Raw genomic sequence first — 20060 nt, 5'->3', positions numbered from 1 at the left:
TCAACTGTAACAACTAACAGCAAAGATTCCAGGACACCATGAGTACTCTTCTAAAGGGACACACACCCTCTGTTTACAAACTAGAGATATAAACCTTTATTTCACAACTTTGTCATAATTCACTTTCTAGTAAGACATGTGCTGAGGACAGTTTAAAATACTGGGAAAGCTAGATGCTGGGTGTCTTCCAGGCAGGAGCAAAGATGTGGTCACTCCAGGGCCAACGTATTCCTGGGGCTCTCCAGGCGGCATGGGCCACATGCACCAGGATCATCCAACCCCAGTTTTACTTGGAGCCACCTCCTTTTTTGGGGCCGTTAGTCCTCATTTCATGCCAAATTTTCACTAGAGGCTCTCTGTTCTTCCAAATGAGTTCATGACCATAAGTAATATACCATCTGGGGAAAAGAAAAACAAACCAGGTTCAACATTCAAACAGTAGGACATACAAATGTTAAGTATAATGACGACATCAAGTTGACATATAAAACTGAATGCCACTATCATTTACTATCTTGCTTATTAAAATAGCTGATGAATTTATTTGATGGAGATCAATGATTTATCTTTAATATGGAATATGTAAAAGGTCGAAGTGGGATGGGGCCGTGTGTGACACACTACCTTTGATTCACCACTGCAATGAAGCCTCACCTCCTTTCAGAAAAAGCAATTGGTTCAGGGGCTAACAGCTTTTAAGTGGTTGATCAAGGACTCACCTAAAGGTCACACAGATTCTAAGCCTGGACTCTTTTTTCTACATGAAGTGTATGAAATGTCAGAATTAGAGTTCACTAATGATGGCTTTAATAGTTTAAATGTTTCTCATCATCTTCCATCTGGCTACACAAAGGGTCATCTGCTAATCCAAATTCTTCCCACCTTTTAAAATATAGCTCCAATCCCCATTCTGCTGTTAAAAACTGCCTACACAGCAGCCAGAAGCAATGAGCTAAGGCACCAACAGGTTTAGTAATGTAACTTGCCCAGGCCGCACAACTAGGAATCAACAGAACGAAGACGAGAACCTAAATCTGCCTCTGAAAGCTATACCCAGACCACTGCTGGGGAGTCTAGGGAGCACCTGCTGTAAGTTCAAGCACACACAGTTCAGTGACCAATGAAAAGGGCCTGACTTTAAACGCCCATGGGCCTAGGTACTACAAGACCAGGAGCTCTACCTGAGAGGGAAGCACAGGCTGCAAGCCTAACTCAGGGGCATCTACCTCCTCTTCTCCTGGGCTAGGGGAAGGCTGAGGGGGCCTCCTGGAGGAGGTGGGGTTGATGTGGAATGACTGTTATTGAAAGCTACTATGACTGAAGCCTTTATTTCTGCCCTGTTTTACCCAAACAGATTTCATGTTCCCTGAGGCAGAGACCAGACTGTGTTGATCTTTGCATCTCCCCAGACAAATGACTAAAAAAAATGCTCTATTTAAATGGCTTAGATTAGTATCAGAATAGCAGTTTAATGTTTTGATTTTTTTTAATGTTCTGAGTATGTTTACCATACAGTACTTGAATCTTAATATTCACTAAATATAGTTAAAATACGAACATGAAAATAGTCACCATTAGAATTTTGAAAAACAAAAAAAAAGACATGTAACAGGAATGTTACAAAATTCTTTCAGACTTAGTCAAATTCTGTGTGGAACTTAGAACAACAGAAAAAGGATTACCTAAGATTCAAATGCAATCGTAAAACTCTTGCAAGAAATGAATCATTTGTCAGGAACGCTCCATTAATAAAATGTCTTCCCAAATCTCTGTAACCCACTTATTTCAAGCAGAGAGTTAAATACTTTAATGTTACAGGTAAACTATTCCAATCATACTTAGAAATTCAAATAGGTCATTTGGCTAAATTAAAATTAGGAAAACACTTTAAAATGACTAATTTCTAAGTTTTTGGGTTTTTTCCCCCTGTTTTGCGGCAGCCTCACAACCTAGTGTTCACTCTGAAACTCCACTCTTCAAGGACCAGCTGTGTGACCTCCAACAGTTCCTTTCTTCAAAGCAGTTTCCCTTCTATAAAATGGAATACCTCACAGGACTTAAGAGTATTAAGTCAGGCCTTAGGTTTCGGCTCACAGCAAATAGCCAATGGATGTTGGCTCTTATTATTATAAAAGTACGAGGTGAAGACCTTAATACCTGGTGAGGGACACAGAGTCAAGGAAACATGCAGGATGAAACTAATGGAATCTTTACCATTATTAAGGATTTCTAAATCTTTTGCTTTATAAGTCTAATTAAAGATGTTAGAAAAGATGAATTTTGGATAAGACTGAGATCTAGTAAATGAAAGGAGTTGAAATTAGAAACAGCAAAGAGAAAGGATTCCTTTGCCTTTCAGATCATGGACTTTAAAATACATTTGATCCAATTATTTTCAGAACGGAAAAGGTCATCTAATTATAGTTCAGAAGAATAAAAACCTGCTGGGGAGAAGATCCTTTAAGTATACATGGGAGGATCCAGAGAGATAAATTTAGAGTTCATAAAACAGAACTCTTTTTCATAAGTCTTTATGTTTCTCATACTGTAATACCAGGTCAGTTTCTACTATTTATAATGTGCTGCTGTTAAAGCTAGAACTCACATATGCTATTGTTTAATCATCACTGAAAATTATAAATGGCATAATGGCATTTAGTTCCACCGCCTACTGGGCAAAACTTCTCCACTTAGAATAGATTTTTCTTTCTTTTTCTTTTTTTTTTTTTTTTTTTTTTAAATCTAAAAACTTCAGTTTTCTATTGTCATGAAAGAAAATAAAAATCAAGTAAGGGCAAAAGGCAACATTTATGCAGGAAAAGATAGTCTATCAGGGGAGCCACTGTATCAGATAGACAATTACTCTCATGGTCAGATGGGCCCCAGGAGTTCTGAGCAATTTCTGCGACAGTCACTCCAGCACTACTATGTTTTAGGCAAAAGTCTGTGGTCTGAAGCAGAAATGGAAGATCTTGTGAACACAATGTTACTGTACTCAATCTGGTGTGACGGGGGCGGGAAGGGCTTTGGATCTGGGTTTAAATCTTTGCTCTGCTCCCAGCTGTTTGACCACGGGAAGATCACTTCCGGCCTGTGTCCCATCAGTAAAATGGAAGGAATAACAGTGGAATGTAAACCACTAGCTCAGAGCCTGCCATGAAGAAGGTGCCCAGTAAGTGGTCAACACTGGCTTATGATCCCCAGCCTCTACTAATTCAGACAGCACACACCTACACACTTGCCACAGGCAGAGTGTCCATTCTCTGTCTGCCCAGCACCGACGACAGGCAGGTGTGAGTGGTGGCAGGAGAGAGGAGGCCTGAGAGCAGGGAAAGAAGAGGACAGCACACACCAGGGGCTGGGAAACGGTCTCCAAGCAGGGCTAGGCATCCTGACCACTCACGAGGAATCCTGACCGCTCACCTCAATCCTAAACTGAGGTTAAGGGCAGAGTAAAGGCATAGTCTCTCTACCAACAACTAAGGCTGGGGCAGGACCGATCCTCTCTCCTCCCACCTCACATGGTGAAAGTGGGCAAGGCCGAAGCAAAGCACGTTGAAGTTTTCTCACCCTCCTAACCCTACCTGCTCCTGCTTCCCTCACACAGTTAACTGCCTTGCTCTGCCTTCCTAAGGTGAGGGGATGGAGAGCACCTAAGAAGGCAGTGTAGCGATCAGTTATATTCAAACTTACATTCCAAAGAGAGCTCCCCCAAGATGTGCTGCATGATCAAAAAATTTCCATCCCAGGATCATTCCTGCTGTATCCATGGCAATAATGGCTTTTAGGGCCTGAAAGTCAGCAAAAGAGAACAGAACTGGTACAACTTTGATTCCTCCAGCATTGACATTTCTAATTTAAGGGCAAGAATTCAACGAATGTAAAAATATCACCACTGTCCCCAGCACTTCAATTCATAAAAATACTCACATTCCCTGCTGTGAATGTGAACATTGGAAGGAAGATAATGGCGAGCCTCCCTTCTGGGATCTTTGTGCACACAGCAGCAAGGACGGTCATGATAGCGCCTGACTGCAAATGAACACACGTGAAAAGGTCAAACTCTGAATGTGCAACCGTTTAGTGACTACAATCTGAAGTAGCAATACTTTTTCCAGAAAGTTTATAAGCCACACATTTCTAGGTTAGCACAAAGCTTAAAAGTTTTTTAGTTACTAAGGTACAAAGTATCAGGCAAAAGGGCTCCAGTCCATTACACAGTTAACCTGGAAAGAACAAGGTGTGTAGCAAACAGCATGTGAGTGCTTAATGAACTTCAGGGACAATGTTAAGCATGATTATGCATCATTTAATAACTATAAAAGAAATTCTCAAATTCCCACAAAGCAAAGCCATTTCAACCAGTGTGTGCATGAATTTGCCCAAAGAAACCCAGACGTGTGGAATTTCTTCCAAGTAGAATGCTTTCTGTTTACAAATAAATAAATAAATAAATAAATAAATAAATTCACATGAAATTTCCATCCTACTTCACAATAAAACTAAGCGTTTTCTTTAAAACCTTTGAGCAAATGTTCTGCTCCAGGAAAGCATGCAGTGTTTGTCCCATGGCTCTGCATGACCCACCCCCCACAGCATCCTTCCAGGGACACACATGCACCTGCCTTAGAAGCGCTTCCTCCAACAGCCTCAGATGAGGCAATAAAAACCTAAATGTCAGGGTGGCTGGCTGGCCAGTTGGTAAAGCGTGCAACTCTTGATCTTGGGGTTATGATTTCAAGCCCCACGTGGGGCCTAGAACTTACTTAAAAAAAAAAAAAAATCTAGGGGTGACTGGATGACTGTCAATTAAGTGTCTGACTCTTGATTTCAGCTCATGTCATGATCTCATGGTTTGTGGGTTCGAGCCCCATGTTGGGCTCTGCGCTGGCAGTGCAGAGCCTGCTTGGAATTATCTCTCTCCTTCTCTTCCAAAATAAACAAACATGAAAAAAAGTCTACATTGTCACAACCTTACAATCAATCATCCATTTATTATAACTGAAATTATAATGATAATTTAAGTTTTATTTATTTATTTTGAGAGGGACAGTGAGAGAAGGGCAGAGAGAGAAAGAGAGAGAGAGAGAGAGAGAGAGAGAGAGAGAGAGAGAGAGAGAAGAGAGAGAAAGAGAAAGAGAGAGAAAGAGAGAGAGAGAGAGAGAGAGAAAGAGAGAGAAAGAGAGAGAAAGAGAGAGAAAGAGAGAGAGAGAGAATATGAGAATCCCAAGCAGGCTCCACACTATCAGCGTGGAACTTGACGCAGGGATCGAACTCACAAACCGTGAGATCATGACCTAAGCCAAAGTCAAGAGCGGGACGCTTAACCAACTGAGCCACCCAGGTGCTCCTGGCTGTATTTTTTATTTTAATCATGTGTTTTTCCAGGTTGCTACATAATCTTCATAATTTAAATGTATAATGGCTATGAAATATCTTGATAAATAATGCTAATTTAAACTCTTAATGTTAGACATATTCCCACTTCCTCTAAATGGTAGAATACTTGAAAAATTAGGTCATAATCCCTAGTTAATATTAAGTCTCACAATAATCATTCACCCAAATACTTGAGGCCTACTTTGCACCAGGCACTATGTAAATGTTGGGGGTACAGAAAGGAACAAAACCCACATTCCTTCCTTAATGGAGCTTACAGAGAAAAAGTAACAACAAAACACGATCAGCCATGATGATGAAGCAGGGCATGCTCTGGCAACACATGGAAGGGAGAGCCGATAGAAGCTCAGCTCAGGGTTCGTAATGACATCAAGTTTTGCATGGAAGGGTCACCAGGCACTGGCGAAGTAGAAGGGGAAGAGATGGGAAGAGTGTTCCAAGCAGAAAACCAAGTTGAACCAAGCCTGTGTGTGGCTGGAGACCAGTGGGAAAGCAAAGGGAGGCTGGTACTTTAACTATATTTGTCTTCAGCCAAAATTCTCGGTTCTTAGTCACTTATTAAAAATAATAAAACTGGGGCACCTGGGTAGCTCAGTCAGTTGAGCACCAACTTTGGCTCAGGTCATGATACCATGGTTCATGGGTTCAAGCCCTGCATCAGGCTCTATGCTGACAGCTCAGAGCCTGGAGCCTGCTTCGAATTCTATGTCTCCCTCTCTCTCTGCCCCTCCCCCACTCACTCTCTCCCTCTCTCTCTCAAAAATAAAATAAAAACATTAAGAACAAAAACAAACAAACAACTCCAGGGCACCTGGCTGGCTCAGTTGGTGAGGCGTGTAACTCTTGATCTCAGGGTTGTAAATGCAAGCCCCAAGCTGGGTGTACAGATTAAAAATAAAATTTTTAGGGGCACTTGGGTGGCTCAGTTAAGCGTCTAACTCCTGATTTTGGCTCAGGTCATGATCTCATGGTTCGTGGGTTCAAGCCCCATGTAGGGCTCTGCAATGACAATGGGGAGCTTGCTTGGGTTGTCTCTCACTCTCTCTGCCCCTCACCACCTATCCCCCCTGCCCCCCAAATAAATAAATAAAATAAAATCTTTAAAAAAATAGTAATAATATAACACTTCCCTGAGGGCTATTCTACAAAACATCTTCCCACTATTCTTCAAAAGTTTCAAGGTCATGAAAGACAAATACGGAGAAAGCACCACAGACTGGAGGATACTGAAAAGACATGATAATTAAATGCAATGCGGTATCCTACAACAAAACAAAGAACATCATGGAAAAATAGGAAATCCAAATACAGTCTGCGGCTTAAGTCCTATACCGGGGCGCCTGGGTGGCTCAGTCGGTTAAGCGTCCGACTTCAGCCAGGTCACGATCTCGCGGTCCGTGAGTTCGAGCCCCGCGTCAGGCTCTGGGCTGATGGCTCGGAGCCTGGAGCCTGTTTCCGATTCTGTGTCTCCCTCTCTCTCTGCCCCTCCCCCGTTCATGCTCTGTCTCTCTCTGTCCCAAAAATAAATAAAAAATGTTGAAAAAAAAAATTTAAAAAAAAAAAAAAAAGAAAAATAGGAAATCCAAATACAGTCTGCGGCTTAAGTCCTATACCAGGGCGCCTGGGTGGCTCAGTCGGTTGAGCATCCAACTCTTCATTTCAGCTCAGGTCATGAACCCAGGGTTGTGGGAGAGCCCCATGTTGGGCTCCACACTAGGCATGGAGCCTGCTTAAGATTCTTTCTCTCCCTCTGCCGTTCTTCCCCTGCTCATTCACTCTTTCTCTAAAATAAAAATTTAAAAAAAAGGGCTATGCCAATGTTAATTTCCTAGGTTTGATAAGTTATGGCTATAGAAGACGTTAACATTAGGGAAAACAAATGAGATGTACTATACCGCCAACCATCACAGCATTGTTACATTCACCATTGTAACAACCATCACAGCAAAAACTGAGTCAAGCTACAATAATCAATGGATGCTATTTCAGGGGGGTGAGAGGGGTCGATGAAGAAGAGATCACAACACTTACATAAATCACAAAGTATCCCCTCACACATTACATGTTAACTTTAAAAGGTAAAGGAAAACAGCAACTTTATAGTAGAGAAGCTGAATAACAACCAGTCAACAAATGGACATTATTGCCTCCAACTGTGGTACCTGAGGACATAACACCACTCATGTAGCATTCCAACCAAAAACACACACTCAGAATCTCATCATGAAGAAACAGACAAACCCAACCGATGACCATTCTATAAAATAACTGGCCTGTATTGTCCAAAATTGTTAATTCCATGAAAAATTTTAGAAAGGCTGACCAAAGGCAACAAAAGCAAAAACAAGTAGGACTACATCAAACTCTAAAGCTTCTGCACAGCAAAGGAAACCATCAACACAATAAAAAGACAACTTACCAAATGGGAGAAAATATTTGCAAATCCTATCTAATAAGGGATTAATTTCTGATATATATATAAAGAACTCATATAACTCAAGAACAAAAAAACCACAGTCCATTTTAAAATGGGCAGAAGAATCTGCACCTTTTTCCAAAGAAGACATCCAGATGGCCAACAGACATATGAAAAGATGCTCAACGTCACTAATCATCAGGGAAATGAAAATCAAAACCACAATGAGATTACTACCTCACCCCTGTTAGAATGACTATTATCAAAAGGAAAATAACAAGTGTTGGTGGGGATGTGGAGAAAAGGAAACCCTTGTGCGCTGTTGATGGGAATGTAAACTGGTGTAGTCACTAGAGAAAACATTATGAAGGTTCCTCAGAAAATTAAAAAGAGCATTATCATGATCCATCAATTCCACTTCTGGGTACTTATCCCTCCAAAGACACTAACCGAAAAAGGTAAATAAACCCCCGTGTTCATTGCAGTTATTTGCAATAGTCAAAATATGGAAACAACCTAAGTGTCCAACAATGGATGAGCAGATAAAGAAAATGTGGTATGTACACACACAGAGGAATATTATTCAGCCACAAAAATATAAGGAAATCTTGCCATTTGTGACAACATGGATAGACCTTGAGGGCATTATGCTAACTGAAATGAGTCAGGGAAAGACAAATACTGTATGATCTCACTTATGTACAGAATCTTAAAAAAAGAAAAAAAAAAAAAAAAAAAAAAAAAAAAAAGCCAGCCCGTGTATGGAAAGAACAGACTGGTGGTTGCCAGAGTTGGGGGTGGAGAGACCAAAATGGGTTAAAAGGGTCAAAAGGTACAAACTTCCCATTTTAAAATAGATAAGCCAGAGATGTAATGTACAGCATGGTGACCACAGTTCATACTGTGTTGCATATGTGAAAGCTAAGAGAATAAATCCTAAAAGTTCTTATCACAAGGAAAAAAAATTTATTAACTATACACAGCGACAGTCTTACTGTTAACGTTAACTAGATTACCTCTGGTGATCATTTTGCAATATATACAAATAGCGAATCATTAGGTTGTACACCTGAAACTAATACAATGTTATGGCAATTATACCTCAATTAACAAAAATGGCTAAGGAAGGAAATGTTCCAGCTTTTAGGAGACCAGAGGAACATAACCTCTAAATGTAATACATGATCTTAGAAGGGGAGAAATAACTACAAAGGACATTACTGGGACAATTGACAAAACTGGAATATGTTAATAAGTTAAAGTATTATATCAATATTAAATTTCTTGAATTTGATAACTGGAAAGAGTAAAATATTCGTATTCTCAGAAATATACACTTAAGCATTTTAGGGGTAAAAGGGCATCATATATGCAACCTACTTGCAAACAGTTCAGGAAAAAAAAAGTGTGAATAGAGAAAACAGTAAGTGAAATGTGACACAATGTTAAAAACTGGTGAATGTGGTTCAAGAGCATTTTGCTGCACTTTCAGAGTGACACAAAGACCTAGTGTGAAAGCTACAATAAAAACTTCTAAAGAAGCCATAAGAGGAAACTCTTTGTGACCTTAAGTTAGGCACAGATTTCAGTTATGAGACCAAAAAGGATGATCTGTAAGAAAAAAATTAATAAATCAAACTTCATATAAATTAAAAACTTACAGTCTTCAAATGACACTGTTGAGAAAAGACAAGATATAGGCTAAAAGAAAATATTTGCATCTCAAAAATCTGATAAAGGATTGTATCCAGACTATGTAAAGGAAAATAATTAAAATCTTTTTTTAACTGGGCAAAATATTTGAACACTTCAGAGAAGATATATGAATAGCAAGTAAGCACATGAAAAGATGAGTCAGGAAATAAAAATTAAAACTACACAGGTATCAGTACATACTGCTTACAATAAAAAGACCAACCATTCCAAGTGTTGGTGAGGATGTGGAGAAACTGAAAATCTCGCATGCTGCTGATAGGAAAGTAAATTCTATAATCACTCTGGAAAATTGCTGGGAAATTCCTTAAAAGTTAAATACTTATTTACCATTATGATCTGGACATTCCAAGACATATGAAAGCACACAAACAGTTATACACAAACGTTCACAACAGCTTTTTTTTGTAACAGCTAAAACTAGAAACCCAAATGTCCACCAGGTGAATGGATATACATATTCTGGCATATCCAAATAATGGAACATTATTCGCTCATACAAAAGAACAGACTGATATACACAACTTCATGGATGAATTTCAAATAGAGTAATGGAAGCCAGAACAGTAACAAAAAGGAGTATATGCTGGATGATTCCATTAATACTAAACTCTAGAAAATAAGTACAAATGAAATCATCATAACAAAGTAGAGAAGCTGTTGCCCAAGAAGGGGGTTAGAAGCAGGAAGAAGGGACTACAGAGGAGCACCAGGAAACTTTCAGGGATGATGACTGTATTCATTATCTTGATCCACACGTCCAAGCTTTCCAAATTATAAACTTTATCTTTTAAATGTTTATTTTTTTCAGAGAGAGAGAGAGAGCGAGCGAGAGCGAGCAGCGAGGGGGAAGGACAGAGGATCTGAAGAGGGCTCTGTGCTGACAGCAGAGAGCCCAATGTGGGACTCAAACTCACAAACGGCAAGATCATAACCTGAAGGCAGACGCTCAACCCACTGCATCACCCAGGCGTCCTGAAACGGTAAACTTTAAATATGTGCAGTTTTTTCCACGTCGGTTATACCTCAGTAAACCCTAGTGATTTTATTTTTTAAAAGACTTAGAAGTCCTTTGTACTGAAAATTTTCTGTAAAATTTGAATTATTTCTGGGGCTCCTGGGTATCTCAGTCGGTTAGGCATCCAACTCTTGATTTCAAGTCATGATCTCACTGTTCAGGAGTTCAAGTCCCGTATTGGGCTCTGTGCTGACAGCACATAGCCTGCTTGGGATCCTCTCTCTCTCCCTCTCTCTCTGCCTCATGTTTGCTCTCAAAATAAATAAACTTTAAATAAATACATAAATAAATAATTTCTAAGGAGGATGTTAAAAAAGACATCTAAGAGAAGAATGATTTTTATAAAAGGTATCCTGTAACTGATTACCCCTATAAATAAAAGGAAAGGTTCCTACATTTTTGTATTAAAAATGCTATTTCTGAAAAAATAGCATCTCTTTTTTAAATTTTTTAATATTTATTTGGTGGGGGAAGGCAGAGTGGGGGAGAGAGAGAATCCCAAGCAGGCTCCACACTGTCAGTGCACAGCCCGACAAGAGGCTTGATCCTACAACTGCAAGACCATGACCTGAGCAGAGACCAACAGTCAGACCTCAACTGACCAAGCCACCTAGCATCTACCTAGCTAGGCGCCCCTAGCATCTACCACTCTTAACCACCATTTGTACAAAGGGTTGACTCAAAACACAGGATTATGTGACATTTTAGTAATTACTAATAAAGTGTTAGGAGTCCCAGGGATCCCAGATATCCCAAATCCCTAATACACAGTTGCCAACTGACCCAAACAGGGAAACCTGCTCAGGCTGCATTCCCAGGAATGGGCTGGGATAACTGCAGGATGGAAAGACAGTATGAGTATCCCTTGGAAGGAAAACCAAAGATCTCAGTGAAGGTAAGTAGACAAAAAACAAAACAAAACAAAAACAAAAACCCTAGTGCTCTATATGTTAACTAACCTGGATTTAAATAACTAAACAAAAATATTTAAATATGAAAAAAAAAACCCTAGTCCTTGGGCTGAAAAAGTGCTAAGACCAACAAGGAAACAATAACCTCAACTGCACAGTAAAGGCAGGTGGTGGTGGTACCTGCCATTATGCAGTGGGGGTTAGGAGTCAGAATTCTATCTTATTTTTTTTAATTTTTAAGTAATCTCTACACCCAATGTGGGGCTCAAACTCACAACCCTGAGATCAAGAGTCACATGCTTCACCAACTGAGCCAGCCAGACACCCCCAGCATTCTATTTTCTATATTTAAGATCAACTCTCTGCTACTGCATATTGGACCAAATTGGCTTCTGTACAAGTCTAACTGTAACACACAAGGTTCTTCCAAAATCCTGACTTCCCTTAACAGGGAGATTACTGGTTGTATGGAAACACACATATGCACATACACAGCCTCCATAACTTGTTCACCTTTCCCTGGTTCCCTACTCCAGGTCCTAAACGGGTTCACAGCAAATTTTCAGGATATCAGAACCACATCAGAAGATTGCAGGTTTATTTCCTCACAAACTTGCTGGGTCATGGTACAACATTTTATACTGGCCATATTTATATTTATTCTGAAAGATCTGTTCTGCCTAGAACATCAATATCCGCCCCCCAAAACTATCAGCACGTGCTATATTAACATTAAGCACAGTAGATGTCAATGTCACTAAGAATTGTAAAGTTGGAGTGAACAGTAGCTCATCACCTTCCAGGTTTTATTGCATACAAGCAACTCTAGTATCCCAGGTTTATTTTTAAACAAACTAAAAATGTCAATTCAATGAGGGGCGCCTGGGTGGCTCAGTCGGTTAAGCGGTCAACTTCGGCTCAGGTCATGATCTCGCGGTTTGTGAGTTCGAGCCTGCGTCGGGCTCTGTGCTGACAGCTCAGAGCCTGGAGCCTGCTTCAGATTCTGTGTCTCCCTCTCTCTGACCCTCCCCCGTTCATGCTCTGTCTCTGTCTCAAAAATAAATAAACTTTAAAAAAAAAATTTTTTTTTAAATGTCAATTCAATGAAACTCCAAACAAATCAAGCTGAAACCTTATTTTCTGAGAGGGAAAAAACCCAATAAAATTACACTTTCCCTCAAATGAAGCCAACAGAGTTTGACTGCTTGATGTGAAAGAAGAACATTAAAATTCTGTTAGGTGCCTCTACATTATTTCTCCATAGATGATTATGCTCTCCATCTAAAATGCTCATTACAGATATTTTAGTATGAAAGAAAATTCTCATTACTGTGCATTTCTATGTAAAACCAGTTTCTCTAACTATATCTTATTGTTCTTATACATTATTTTATTTTTTTTAATTTTTTTTTTTTTTAAGTTTATTTATTTTTGAGACAGAGAGACAGAGCATGAACGGGGGAGGGTCAGAGAGAGTGGGAGACACAGAATCAGAAGCAGGCTCCAGGCTCTGAGCCATCAGCCCAGAGCCCGACACGGGGCTCAAACTCACGGACCGCGAGATTGTGACCTGAGCCGAAGTCAGACGCTTAACCGACCAAGCCACCCAGGCGCCCCTTATACATTATTTTAAAGATAGAAGGCAGTTCCATTGTCCTAGAATTTTCTCAAAGTGACCTTTACCTACACAAATGTAAACATTTATGTATCTGAATAAATCCCAACTTCCTTTTTTGACAAATGTTTGGGCCTACCTCCATGCACAGATTCATTCATTCATTCATTCATTCATTCATTCTCTTTCTTTTCCTTTCCTTCCTTCAAGTTTATTTATTTTGACAGAGAGAGTGTGGGAGAGGCAGAAAGAGGGAGAGAGAGAATCCCCGACAGGCTCCACACTGGCAGCACAGAGCCCAACGCAGGGCTCGAACTCACAAATCCAAGATCATGACCTCAGCCAAAGGTGAACACTTAACTGATGAAGCCACCCACGTGCCCCTCTCTTTCTTTCTAGTTTTTATTTTGAGAGAGAGAGAATATCCACTCTCAGCATGGAGCCTGACACAGGACTCAACCCCATGACCCTGGGATCATAACCCCCGCCGAAATCAAGAGTCAGATGCTCAACCAACTGAGCTACTCAAGTGCCCCTATTTTTTTTTTTTTTAACCTTTTCTAGTCAGGGGCATTTAAAAATACAGTGAACAGGGACCCTTTCTCCTCAGAAAAATTTCACATTCATATATGTTTTAGGTACAATCTCAGGGAGTTATTAACCCCAACTCACACAGACTCTAGACACTTGCCTCCTTGGTTAGAGATGAAGATCTTTTATTCTCCACCAACAATTTATGTACACTGGTTATGTACTTGCAATCAACATGCGTACAATTTTTTTACTTATTTCATAAGTAAATAATTTTCATAAATAATTTCCTATATCTATATAATCTTCATATCATATTGTTTACATGTATGATTTTTTTTTGCACCATAAATTTTAAATGAATTTACTCTAAGGGGTTTTGTGCTTCTATAAGTACAGCCAAAAACCTTGGCACTACATGTAAAACAAACATAAGACAACTCTGAAAGGCTGAGAAAGAAAAGGAGAGTGGCTAAGGAACCCTGGGATCCAAGGAATGACACAGTGGTGAGTCCCCTGGGTTTTCTTTTGGCCTCATACAGCTCAGACTTGGCTCTGGAGAAGCTCATGACCTGGAAATCCCAATGAACTCAGACATAATAGGTCTATCCCCATCCCCCAAAATGCTCTCTCTAGCCAAAGGACCAAGAAAGGGTAGCCTAGCAAGACAGTCAGCTTTTAGATAATAACCACTCTACTCCAGCCAAACAACAGAAAAGCTTGCAGCCCAATCCCCATCAACAAAGGCTGAGTGGAGAGCCTAGACTTCTACCCTTGCAGATGGCAACGAGGCATCATGATACCGCTGACGGGGTAGTGTCAGTGGAGGTCATGTGGGCAGCAGTAACAAGGCACCCTGTTCCTCCTAGCCAGGAAAGGTCTACATAGGAGACTGAACTTCCAGAACTCCAAGTCCTGCCTCCTAGTAACCAGAGTCCTTGTACCCTAGGTATCAAAAGAGGCTGAGTAAAGAACCTGGACTTTCACCTCACCAGACAGTAATGGTCAACCTTCCCCTCGTCAAAGCAGTGGCAGGGGCAGCCTCATGAACAGATTTAAATAAGATTCAAAGTCTCATAATATCCAAAATGTCCAGGTCTCATTTAAAAATCACTCAACATACCAAGAACCAGAAAAACCTCAACCTGAATAACACAACAGAAACCAACAAGATGACACAGCGATATTAAAACTGTCTGACACGTATTTTAAAGCAGCGATCATAAAAATGCTTTAATAAGTAGTTACAAGCATGCTTGAAACGAGTGAAAAAATTGCACAGAAACAGAAAGGCCAAAAGAAACAGAAGATACCAAGAACAATGTAAAATTTAGAACTGAAAAATACAATAACCTAAATAAAAACAATAATAGGGCCCAAACAGAATGGAAAGGACAAAGAAAATAATCAGTGAACTTGAAACAGAGTAGCAATTACCCAATCTGGACTACAGAAAGACAGACTTAAAAAAATTAACTGAATTTCAGAGACCCTAGAGATTATATTAACATCATGTCATCATAGTTCCAAAGAAAAGAAAGGTGAGGCTGAAAAAGCATTCAAAGAAATAACAGGTGAAAATTTCCCCAAAGACATAAACCTCTAGTTTCAAGAAGCTGAGCAAACCCCAAACAAGATCAACATAAAGAGATCCATGACAACAGAGTCAAACTTCTGAAAACTAAAGACAAAGTAAAAAATCTTCAGAGAGATCAACACCACCTTACGTACAGGGCAAAAGCTATATATATTTTTTAATGTTTGTTTATTCTTGTGAGAGAGAGAAGGGAGGTGGGGGGTAGAATGAGCAGGAGAGACAGAATCCCAAGCAGGCTCCATGCTCTGAGCTGTCAGCACAGAGTCTGATGGGGGCAGTGAGATGATGATCTGAAGTCCAGCTATTTGAACAACAAAGGATTTCTCTTCAAAGACTATGGAGGCCAAAAAGAAGTGGCACAACATTTTTCAAGTGCCAAAAGAAAAGTCAGCCTGGAATCTTTTTTTATCCAGTGAAAATATCCTTCAGAAATGAAGGGGAAAATCAAGACATCCTCCAAGAAAAACTTAAAGAGAATTTGTCATACCTACCTAAAAGAATGGCTAAAGAAAATTCTCTAAATAAAAAGGAAATGATAGAAGGAAGAATCTTGAAACATCAAGAAAGAAGAACAATGGAGAAGAAGAAAAATTATGCATACAGACAACAGACTTTTCCTCCCTTGGAATTTTCTAAATGATGTTTAATGGTTGAAGCACAAATGATAATAACAGTAGCCAATATTCTAAATGCACGCAGTGGAAATATTTAAGACAATTATATATTATAATTTGGGGAGGACACAGGGATGAAAAGGGAGGTAAGGTTCACGTCAAACTGGTAAAATGACACTCCCACCAGCAGACTGTGATAACTGAAGTACAGATACTGGAAAAGCCACTAAGAAAGTTATACAAGAGATATACTCCAAACACGATAGATAAATAAAAAAGGAATTCCAAATGAATCCATTCTAGTGACCATTTTATTTTACTTGCAATGCTGTAAGAAGAGACTAAAGATACTTTCCTGACTTAGAGAACTCAGTTTAAGAACAGGTTAAATCAGTGATACTTAAATCAATGAAGTTACAGTAAGCAAGTTATCGTATGTTAAGCAAGCTTCAATTTGGCCTGTGATATACGTCAAGCAAAAAACACATCTCTAACATTTTAACAAATGCGGTTTCCTACCGCAAACATTTCATTGATCTTTGCCATCTCAAAATTAAGGGTTACATTTCACAGAAAATAAATTTTTTAAAAGCAGGTTAAAGCTTCCTACCAATAACTAAGAAACAATTTTTAAATGAGATTCAGAACATCCAGAGCTCTAACTAAATAAAACCCTTACCAAAATCCAATATTCTTGCTCCCTAATGCCAATATGTCAACTGACAAATATTCTTTAGCCCTTCATCCTTTAACACAGGATTACAAGGAAGCCAGTAAGACCAATACTTCGTATTTTCTAACAAAACTTTGTCAACAATATTTGTTTCTAGATTTCTCATTAAAAATATTATTATACTTGGTGACTTAGTTTTCTTTAATTTTAACTAAGAATGAATGAAAATATTTGGGGATAATAATTTTATTCTGACATGGCTCTACAAAATTGATGACTGAACAGGAACTACCACTACCACGTTTTTTAGTACATGCTCCTTATTATGCTAGGCCATCTAAACACACTTGCACTGCAGATCAGAAAGCGATGTATTGTCCCCATTTTATACAGAAAAACAGAGAGGGTTGGTAATATGTCTTAGAAATCACAGATAAGTGGCAGAGCTGGATTCAAACCCAGCCTAATTCCAAATACCATCTGTCACACTCTTCTCATCTTGGACTTTAGTTTCTTATCTGCAAAATGAGAATAACACCTGTAGCACATCAAAATGCCCTCCAAGATCCTCTCATTTAATGAAAAAAGTATCCCTACTCTCAGAACCCCTGAAGTCCTCTAGAGAACACTCAGCCCTTTTAGCGTGGTCTTCGTTGCCTTCACATAACAGGTGCTTAGGCGGTGAATGAGGTAAAAGATTTGAAATATGTAAATTACACCAGCACCAAATCTTGTATATAAAACATTCCATGAAGGAAAAAACGGGGGCTTAAGAAATCACGTAGGTGACAGGACAAGATACAGGTCTCATTAGGAAATTTAAGTATAAAAAAAGGACAATTAAGTATGCACAAATATGAGGAACACACACATTATGGGATGATTACATAAGAATTCTCTTCCAAAACTGAACCTTCTTAGTTTCTTTAAATATGAAACTCTCTATCTGAATATATTTAAGTGTATTAGTGTTTAAACATGTACAAAATGAATGTGTAGTCTTTAGAGAGATGTTATACAAAGATTTCCATGTGCCTAGAAATTTCCATTAAACTAAAAAAACAAAAAACAAAAACAAAAAACACTTTTTCTGTTTAAACATCCAGAACATAGCTCAGGAAGAGAATTGTGATCATCTTGCTCACTGGTATATCCCCAGTTTCTACTACAGTGCCTACTAGTCTAATCTGCACAGAAGACACTCAAATAGTGACTAAACAGAGGATATAGTACCAGATTCAAATCTGTAATTACTGAGAATTTTCCAATGCTTGATTAGGCTGTCTGGTTTTGAGGAATGGATACCCACTGTTCTGACTATGCTCTTGATTTGTAGTCTGTTCTAGTAAGTACAGTATATGTAAATGACCAATGGTTAAAAGCTATAGCCTGAAGTTTACAAGGCTCCATAAATTCTATTTTTTAAATTTTTTATTATTATAATAAAGTATTGTAAATACTTTATTATTTTGAGACAGAGACAGCGCAAGTGGGGGAAGGGCAGAGAGAGAGGGGAACAGAGAATCTGAGGCAGGCTCCACACTGCCCGCATGGAGCCCAACACAGGGCTCGAACCCACAAACCATGAGATCATGACCTGAGCCAAAATCAAGAGTCGGACACTCAACCGACTGAGCCACCCAGGTGCCCCAAGACTCTATAAATTCTAAATTAGACACAGATTAGTTAGTATTGTTTCAATGTTAACTTCCTGTCTTTGATCATTCTACTGTGGTTCTGTACTTAACAGTAGCGTAAAGGGTATATAAGAACTCTTTGTAATAATTTTGGACTTTTCCATAAGTCTAAAATTATTTCAAAATGAAGTTAAAGACTAAATTAAGAAAATTTACATTACAAATACTTACTGCACCAAGTGATGGTCCATATCTTCCTGTCGCGACTTTACACACATAACTGACAAAATTGGAAATAACGCCTGAGAAATAAGTCACATTTCAATAATTTTAGTGTAGTATAAAAATGGTTTCCACCCCACAGAGACTAACAATGTTGGATTTCTACCTGGATCAGTACAAGGTGCAGGTATGAATACTTATCCTATCACCTCAGATATTTTGTAAGTGTGACCAACTACACAACTTACTGAGTGACACAGGGTCCTTCACTTTACCTCTCAGTTCTCACTTTCCTTATCTATAACATAAAAGAGATTAGTTTCAAACTCACCAACTGTCAGGGAATCCTCTGGGCTGCACTCCAAACACTAAATCGGATTCTTGGGAACGGGACCAGGGAATCTATATTTTACCCAGCTTGCCAAATGACTCTGCTGCAATTCAGACTAGATGCTCTTTTACAAGTCCCTTTGGCTCCAATGTCATCTAAGCTGAATGTGGCTCATTTTAAAAAACTTCCTGTAGAGCAGGAATTAATCATCTGAAACAGACCCATGTGTAACCTACAACAATACAACTAGTGCTTGGGGAAAAAACTATACACTTCTGGCACAGGCCAAAGATGTTGCTCAGTTTCTAGTTTTGAAGGACCAGCTACATGGGTATTTAATTAACAATGACTAAGCACCCATTTTTGATGCCTTGTGGTAGATGTGTCTATTTAATCCTTTCTACAACCACTTGTCATGAGAGAGTATCATTATCCTCAAAGAGGTGTTATTATGGTCTTTTCTGCAGTATCACACAGCAAGTAGCAGAAATAAGATCCAGTAAAACTAGGTCTTCTGTCTTCAAGCTCTCAAGTGCTTTTTTTTCCATACTACAATATGACTACAGTATGATGTACTATTTTTTAAATAAAGGGATTTCAGGGACACCTCGCTGGCTTAGTGTGAAGAGCATGCAACTCTTGACCTCAGGGTTGTAAGTTCGAGCCCCATGTTGGGTGTAGAGATTACTAAAAAAAATAAACTTAAGAAACATTTTTAATAAAAAAAAGTAAACAAAGGGACTTCAGAAACGAATTTTCATGCCATGTGGTTTTTAATTCAATACATTTTGCAAATAGAGAGGTAAAATTTAACAGACCAATTGCCAGTTTAGTAGCATCTAGGAACCTGGAATCCTTTACTACCACTTCCTAGTTGAAATAAGGAAACGATGATATCCCCAGGACCACAACTGGAGTGGCTCCAGACTAAGATATATGCTTTCAGAAAAGAGAAAAAACTCATTCTTGACGATCTTATTACAAAGCTCTGGTCTAAAATAAAGCTTTCTGGAAACTGAACACACTGTGGGAAATGAGCCTAAGGTTATTTAACAAAGATCCAGATGATTGAGACAGCCAGGAAGTCTGGGAAGAATTTATCTATAAAACGGTGGGCCTGAGCTAAAGTAGCCAAGGCCTAATGAGATAAAAACGACATGCTTAAATTCTCCACTGAATCTTAACCCATCCTATCCTAATTTAAAACTAAACATACCTAAATAATCTAAGAAGAAATCGCGAAACAAGAAGCAGGAAAGCCAACAACCCCACCAGCCTGCGATGTCCTTCTCTACAGACAGTATGTATAATTCCCTACATACAATCCTCATATGTAGAATTCAGCTATGATCGTTCCCTTTGTTCCTTCTCCAGATAGGTTA

At 39.1% G+C, this 20060-nt stretch overlaps 1 protein-coding gene across 2 annotated transcripts in view; it reads right to left on the bottom strand.

Moving 5' to 3' along the window:
- Nucleotides 1–72: 72 nt before the first annotated feature.
- Nucleotides 73–20060, bottom strand: part of PARL (presenilin associated rhomboid like) — a 57062-nt gene continuing 37074 nt past the window's right edge. Inside the window, exons 7-10 of one of the 2 annotated variants that reach the window (XM_060639341.2) lie at nucleotides 18357–18427; nucleotides 3931–4032; nucleotides 3694–3791; nucleotides 73–398 (exon numbers count right to left, since the gene is read on the bottom strand). In XM_060639341.2, coding sequence (XP_060495324.1) covers nucleotides 287–398; nucleotides 3694–3791; nucleotides 3931–4032; nucleotides 18357–18427 — 383 coding nt within the window. In that variant the 3' untranslated portion in view covers nucleotides 73–286. The remainder of the gene's footprint in view (nucleotides 399–3693; nucleotides 3792–3930; nucleotides 4033–18356; nucleotides 18428–20060) is intronic. The other variant, XM_060639342.2, reaches the window with a different exon arrangement.

Source organism: Panthera onca, chromosome C2, assembly GCF_046562875.1.
Source record: "Panthera onca isolate mPanOnc1 chromosome C2, mPanOnc1 haplotype 2, whole genome shotgun sequence".
Classification (NCBI taxonomy): domain Eukaryota; kingdom Metazoa; phylum Chordata; class Mammalia; order Carnivora; family Felidae; genus Panthera; species Panthera onca.
The sequence above is the reverse complement of the archived record's forward strand: the minus strand, read 5'-3'. Positions and strand labels throughout refer to the sequence as shown.